The sequence below is a fragment of the Alligator sinensis genome, unplaced genomic scaffold (genome assembly GCF_000455745.1).
Source record: "Alligator sinensis unplaced genomic scaffold, ASM45574v1 scaffold869_1, whole genome shotgun sequence".
Taxonomy (NCBI): domain Eukaryota; kingdom Metazoa; phylum Chordata; order Crocodylia; family Alligatoridae; genus Alligator; species Alligator sinensis.
In genome coordinates, this window is record NW_005842159.1 from 65,396 (window position 1) to 73,135 (window position 7,740).

Consider the following 7,740-nt stretch of genomic DNA (forward strand, 5'->3'; position numbering starts at 1 on the left):
CATTTAAGACTTTAATTAAACCATTTTTCTTTCAACTGAGGCCATCAAAATTAGATTGTTTATATAAAAATAGCAATAAATATAATAGAGTCAGTTAATTAGGAACTAATTCCTTTAATAAAAACCAATTTTGGTTAATGAAATGCTTATTAAATGAACATGTATATATGTACAGGTCCTTTTCTTATTTGAAGGTTGAGAAAAAAAAATTTAAACAATTAAAAAGGTTAATCTGCCCACGCTGGCCTCCCTTTAATTGTTAATAATATTTAACAATTATTTTGTTGTCCCTGCTCTCATTTATAACACTCATGACACAAATTGGCAACATGTCCTGCATTTGGGTAACTAAACACTTCAAATAATTAACTCTTTATTGTACTATTTAAGAACATGCTAACAGATATCTACAATGTAAAATAGAGGGGGGAAAAAAATCAAATGGGGAGGGGACAACACAGAAATAAATCAATAACATACTTAACACAGGACCATGGGACAAGCAAGTTGTTTTATATCACATAACATGGCAAAACAAAAACAAAAACAAAAAAACCCCAAAAACCTATTCCAAATATTATTACAAACTAGTGAAGAGCAGTCATTTTGCAGATATGCTTTCAACTGCATTATTTGCCAGACCAATCACACTTGCACTCTGGCCCAATTAATCTAATGATCTGCAAAGCTCCACCACTTTCACAGAACAGCTTAGTCTGCAGATCAGGTCACTCACCTGGGGTGGAGGAAGATGGGGCTTGGTGGGGAATGCACTGAATCCCCTGAGGAATAAGAAATTAAACCCAGGCCACCTATATCCCACTTGCATGCTCTAACCACAAGGCTATCCTAGAAAAAACAGTGACATTGCCACCATCTCTTCTAGTCATATTCTGAAAGAAAAATAGGAGCCCTGTTTGGTTTCTAAAAGAAAGGGGGTAAGTGAGGTCAATCTTAAAATCTTGAGCCCCTGACCGCTACTGGAGCCCTTGGGCAGCTTACCAATACTGGTTATTGAAACCCATTCTAAAGGCATCTAATTCCCCCCCCAGGCATTTTAAAGGGTGTATAACTGAATCAACAGGCTACTAATTTTGCCCTGGTGCCCAGAACTCATGGCTCAGTATCACCAACCTGAAGGCCTCTTGTGGATCTTGCCCTTAAAACTGAACAAACTATTGCAGTAGAAGACTAATGCAATGGAAGTAAAGTTACTCTACTTGCATCCAAAACATATAGGACACATCTAAATATATGTTTTACTGCAGAGCTGACTAATTAGCTCCACAGTAAAGCATCACTGTCTACATGCGAATTGATATTAGGGCACAGTAAACTAAAACTCTGCCATAAGATAATACTGTTGGGGACAGTACTATCTTACAGCAGAGTCATTTAACACGCTGAAATGGACGTATAGAGGCTGATCGCAGATGTAAATTATATCTGGTCAGCCCGGCCAGCTGGGGGCCTACCCTGCTGCCCTGGCTCAAATTGCCATCCCAGGTACACATATAGATACTGCACCTGGGAACAGTTTAGTCCAGCTTGAGTTGTTCCACAGTTTACTGCTTTGCATTAACTGCATGGGTAGATGCACCAATGAAGTTTAACTTCCTTGCATGAACAGTAGAGCATCTGATAATTGCTCTTAAACTCACTTGAATTAATAACTGGTATGCTTAGTTTTTTGTGACTCTCAACCTTAAGATTTCATTTTTAGTGCTTCCCCCATGTGTATGGATTACCATGTAGCCTGTTATCATACAGTAAAATTCACAAATACTTTAATTTATTGCACACTACCTCACAGTGAATGAGGCAGTAAGGTAATATTTAATCTTTTCTATGAATCTCCGCTCGACTCACTGCACAAACTGTGCAAAATACTTAAAATTTCTTCAGTTGCCACTTCACATCAGAAGAACTCAAAATGAAAAGAGATCTTCTAGGTCAGTGTGATCCTGCCATCTTAGACAACTGTCACATAAGCCTTTGCACACACCAAATCAAGCTCCAGAATATCAAACTATCATCTTAAAGAATCTATTCCTCATCTAGATTGTGAAAATAGTATTCAATCCAAATTCAAAGCAACAAGTATACAGCTTTCCCCACTAGTTTCCAATCTGCATTCAGTTTCATAGATTTCATAGACATTAGGGCTGGAAGGGACCTTGTGAGATCATCGGGTCCAGCCCCCTGTCCAGGGGGCAGGAAGTCAGCTGGGGTCAGATCACCCCATCCAAGCATTTCTTAAAAGGTATCCAGAGTAGGTGTTTGCACCGTTTCTGGGAGAAGTCTATTCCAGACTCTAGAGACTAGGACTGTAAAGAAGTTTTTCCTTATGTCCAGTCTAAAACGGTCTTCTAGAAGTTTGTGACTGATAGACCTTGTCTTCCCTTGGGGAGCACAGGTGAACAGATGTTCTCCCAGTTCCTGATGCACATCCCTTATATACTTACAGGCTGCCACCAAGTCACCCCTGAGTCTTCACTTCTCCAAGCTGAAGAGTCCCAATAAAGCAATGTAACTGAGATGCCAGAATCCATGCAGTTTGTGCATGCAACTTTAACACTTTTTCTTATTTGAGTGCTTCACTCTATAACCTTAATGCTTAAGCACCGATAAAGTCATTATGAAAAAAAGATTTTCTACAAACAAACCCAATTCATAATTTAATTCTATTAATTAGATACAGCTAGAAATGTTCTCTCCTGAACGAAATACACTCAGCTGAAGCATCCTCCAGATACCCTGGTCTAAATGCATGCTTTTATACACAGAAGCACTTGTACAAGTTCCATCATTCAATATAAAGCTACCTACTGTGGCAGGCTTCTCAGTCAGTTCTGCTGTAAGCTTAGTATTGCTATTAGAATGACAGATATATTAATAACCATGGTTAAATTACTGCACAGAGTTTAGACAGAAGAAATCTGATAAGCAACAAAATAAAAGCATATTTCATTTATATGAAATATGTCTTAAGTGCTGTGTTACGACTGGAGTGTTGTTGTAGCAGTTATGGTACAGGAATTATGTAAGAAGCCAGCTTTGTAATTTTGATAGTAATTTGTGCATCTTTCATACAGCAGAAATGTACTTAAATAGAATAATATGACTATAAAGTTATAGAAGTTAATGAAACAAATTTGAAGCCGCTACGGATGCTAAAAATACTCAACTCTGATGCCTGACTTGATTTCAAGTTCAGAAAGCAATCACTACATGTTCCATCTGTAAGACAGCAGAGCAATTTTTTCTGTAATGAGATTTTAATGTTAAAAGAACCTTGTTTTAATATTAAATTAGAATGAGAAAATTAAAGAAAACACGATTTTAATAAGAGGTTTGAATGAAGAAACGGTGGTAGACTTGTGTAGAGTAAGCTGACAATTTCAAGAAACAGTATTAAAAGAAAGCTCAAAGGGAAGGAACTGCTAAAAGAAAGACTTCTGCAAACCAGCAATGTAACCAGGAAGAAGCTTGAAGATTAGGACTTGAAATTTGAATTTGACAAAATTAAATTTTAATCTGTATTCCTGAAGAGGAATATTCATTTAACTAGAAGCTAATTTTTCCTGGAAGGCTTAAATAAGACACACAATATGGGAAGTGCTACTTTCAACTGTTATAGAACAAGCTTCCTTTGACAGAGTGAAGTGTGAGATAAGGGAAGGGGCAGCGGAAGGAGGGAAGAGATATATCACTGATCTCCTTCTCATTCAAAGACAATTTAATAGGGAATGTTCCTCTAACTGCCAACATGCAACTAAGTGCCCCCCGCTTTGTCCTCTAGAAACAAAAATCCTTCCAGCTCAACACAAGGTAGGGATGTGAAAGGTTAAATGATTAATCCTTTAACTGGTATGTGCAGTGATAATGGGTTAGTTTAGGATTATCCTTCAACTTGGGGTGGGTGCCCCAGCAGGACTCAGAAGGCACCAGGACAGGAGAAGGGAGGGCGGGGAAGGAAGAACCAGGTGGTGGGGAAAGGGATGTGGGAGAGACAAGGGGAACTACAGTACCCATAGCTTAAGAGGAAAACAGCTAGCAGCCTAAGGACCTGGGATCCAGGTTTTCCATTTCCCATGGAAAAACAGAAAAAAGTGAATTTCCCCCTTCACCCAAGAAAACACAGACTGATCATTTTAACAGAGAAACATGTAGATTTTGCAGTTTTGCAATGAGCAATCTGCAGGATGGCAGAGTTCCAGCCTGCAAGGAGCTGGGGGGAACGGGAGAAGCGCAGTCAGGCCAGAGACACCATGTGCACGTATATGCACATGGCTGCCAGGGAGCCTGGAGAGCAGCTCTCACAGGTAAGTCAGGCAGGGGTGGGGGTTTGAGGCTGCCACAGGGAGGGAGGGAGTTGGGCAGCCCCACTCTGCCCTGCCATGCTGGGTGCCAGGTTCTGCTACTCTGCAACAGAAGCCGCCACCTCCCGTGGGCAGCAGCCAGGGCTCAGGTGCTGCTGCGGAGGGCCAAGGGCTCAGACCCAGGTCCCTGGCCTTGTAACCCTGGCAGCTGGGGGCCCCCACTAGTGGGGGGTAAAAGGGCTGAGGGGCCTGGACCTGCATTCTGTGAATGAAGGGGGCAGAGATTAGCTCTGATCTTCCATGATAAAATCCCACAACCAAATACCAAGATTTACAGGTATTTAGAATGTATTATAGTGATCTAGGCACTGGTGTGCTTCCAAATTGCTTTAAAATTGTAAATATATCAATAAAACATTGTGTTCAACTTACAGGCAGGCAGGCATAGTGGCTTTTTATTTTAATCATGGATTTTGGAGTTATCAGAGAATTTGCGATTTTATTTAAAATCAGAGAAAATCAGGATCCCTGCTAATTACTCATCAATTAAATGCATAATTGCTCCTTTACAGGCTTCACCTAGATTGTGTTGTCTGGCTGGGCTTGCCTCCTCCACCCCTTCCCCCAGTCAAAAGCTCTAGGAGTCGCTCTCAGCAGTTGCCATGTTGTAGCTTAATCGTTTAACCCATATAATTAGAGAAGGTTAAACAAATATTTTAAAAACAGTATTTATATCCCTAACACAAGGCTCATAATAAAACAAGCAAGATCATACCTGATGCATTTCGAAGATTTGTTTTACTCTACTGAACAAGCCATGTTTGAATTAAATGTTTTAGTTGGGGCAGGAGAATGGAAAAGTAATTTTAATAAAAGCTGGAAGAACAACAAAAAGCCATTTTATGCTTGGGGACAAGAAACAAAAACAGAGTAAAGGACACAGGTCACCACAAGCAGAATGTAAAAACTGTAACAGCTTCCTAACATACCAAAGGCCACAACATAGGACCCTATGTAACACAGCTGCAGCACCCAGGACAGCTGGACAAGAGCCACAATCCATTAGTACATAAAGTCCTTCAATAAAAAGTACCAGTCACAGGAACAGCAAATAAGACACACATTTAGAAACCTTTAAACAAAATATTAAAATCAATGTCAGGATTTATACTTAAGCTAATAAAGTAACTGAAAATCTAGTAGTATAAAATCTAACTTGTACACACAGCATTCCTCAGTGTTTTTTTTAAGCAATGCCCAATTTAAGAGGCCAAGTCACAAAAACATTTAGAATTTTGTAAATAGGCACATAATTGAAATAAGCCATCTCCTTGTATAACGAAGCTCAGTGGCACTATGAAATAAAAACGTTTTCTTTTTCATGGCTTTAAGTCTGTAAATTCAGAGCATCTGAGACTATAATTTTACAGGACAAAATGATTGGTAAATAAATATATAGAAGCAACAGCTGAAACCAATTTGATTTGAGAAACAAAGATAAGAAAGTGACTGATCACTGAGCTATATATGTTTTTCATCCACGTGTGACTGGTGCAGATCATCACAAACAGGTTAAAATACTGAAATTATAACTAATCATTTATAAGTTTATTAACAGAACAGGCTCAACAGTTATGAATCAAAATAAGTGCGCGATATCTGTTTAGACAGCCTATACATTTACAGAGTTTTGCATGGAATGCCCTAGACACTGAACAATACTGCCACTACTGTGACCTTCTAGTCCAGGGGTGGACAATTATTTCAGCTTGAGGGCCGATTACCAAGTTCTGGTGAACTGTTGAGGGCTGCTAGAATAACCGCCCTCCCCCCCCCCCACCATCTTGGGGGTGGGGTGCCCTGCTGACTGCCCCGAGGTGCCCGTGCAGTCACCGCCAGCACGGAGCCGATGCCAGAGCTCTGCAGCCCAGCGCAGCTGTTTGCACTCTGCCCACTGCAGCTGCCCAGAGCCCGGGCTGGCTATGATGAGCCCAGCGCAGCTCTTCACCTCCATGCTGGGAGCAGGGGAGAGACCGGGCCTACGGCGCCTCAGGCCCCTCGCCCGCTCAGAGGTGCGCCTGCACGCGCCAGTGTGGAGCTGATGCCAGAGCCCGGCACTGCTGTTTGGAACCTCCCGGCTGCAGCCAGCAGGCATGCTGCAAGCCCTGCTGGGAGCAGCCCAAGTTCCATTGCTGGCCAGGGCTGGCCACAGCGTGCCAAGCAAAATGGCCTCGTGCGCCACGCTCGGCACACGTGCCAGGAGTTGCCGACCCATTCTAGCCTGTATTGTTAAATTATGATACTAACACACTACCAGATGACAGTCTTCTGCTTTAGCACTTTTCAAGCTATGGCTTTTGAACACGTCTAGCTCACCACTCTGATACCTACCAACCAAATCTTTTCTTGCTTGCAGCTGCACTCATGCACCTAATATCACGGTCTTTTTCTCTGTCTATATTACTTCTGTTTAAGGGCCAAGATAAGCAAGAAATCTTTCCCAGAATTTAGCACAGCAGAATCTAACCTCAGAAAATACCAGCTCAATCACCTTTACTGGCTCCCAAACACCAAAAGAATATAAAAGCCATCCCTTACATTCCCTACCAATCTGCCTGCTCCTTGGCTGCACCAAAGGATCAGAGCCTGAAAGGTTGGTCTTCATTTGGAGGCAAAAATGTAATTTATTTCCTGAGGTCTTCTATATGTTCTAGCTTCTTAGTAAGCAACTGTTAGACATGTTAAAAGGCACTAATTTGCCTCTTGATTCTTAACGCACTGCTCCAGATCTATTGTTCGCCTGCCTAGCCATCCCTGACATCTAGCACACTTCTGCCTGCACTCTTTTTCAGCTTGCATGCACTCTTAAGCTAGCATCACAGTCGTCCAGAAACACACCATTCAGACAATGGTTTACTGTCCTCTTGGGCCCTGAACACCAGTATTCAGAAGGCAAATCATTAATCTATAAGAGTAAAGAAAGACCTAACAAAATCACAATTAGTACTTGCACTGATAACTCCCAAGGCAGAAAATATGGGCACCACAAAACCACATTGCTTGTATATGTTAGCTGAATACACGATCCAGGCACTGGTGCTGGATGAATTAAGAGGTTCTCCTTCAAAGAACCTACACAATTATGGTATTGGCCTACTGGATGGGATATCCAGCTCCCAGTCTGCAAAATGAACTGCTTATAAGCAGGCAACCACATCCATTTGGTCACACAAATCCAGAAATGAGGGAAATGGGGCCTCTGCAAGACACGCTAGGAAATCTGGTCATCTCACCTGATGGTAAAGCTGACATATTCAACAATTTCTTTGCCTCCGTATTTTTGAGGAGGGACCCGGATATCTGTTACCCCCCCCCCCCCCCCCCGGGCCCCCCGGGGGGGGCCCCCCGCCCCCGGGGG

At 41.9% G+C, this 7,740-nt stretch overlaps 1 protein-coding gene across 4 annotated transcripts in view; it reads right to left on the reverse strand.

Moving 5' to 3' along the window:
- The window catches only part of KPNA4 (karyopherin subunit alpha 4), a 72,852-nt gene that overhangs the window by 56,950 nt on the left and 8,162 nt on the right, over positions 1-7,740 (reverse strand). For 3 of the 4 annotated variants that reach the window (XM_025206518.1, XM_025206517.1, XM_025206516.1), the window contains exon 2: positions 3,188-3,240. In XM_025206518.1, the coding sequence (XP_025062303.1) occupies positions 3,188-3,240 (53 nt within the window). Of the gene's footprint in view, positions 1-736; positions 845-3,187; positions 3,241-7,740 lie in introns of those variants that run through there. The other variant, XM_014520838.2, reaches the window with a different exon arrangement.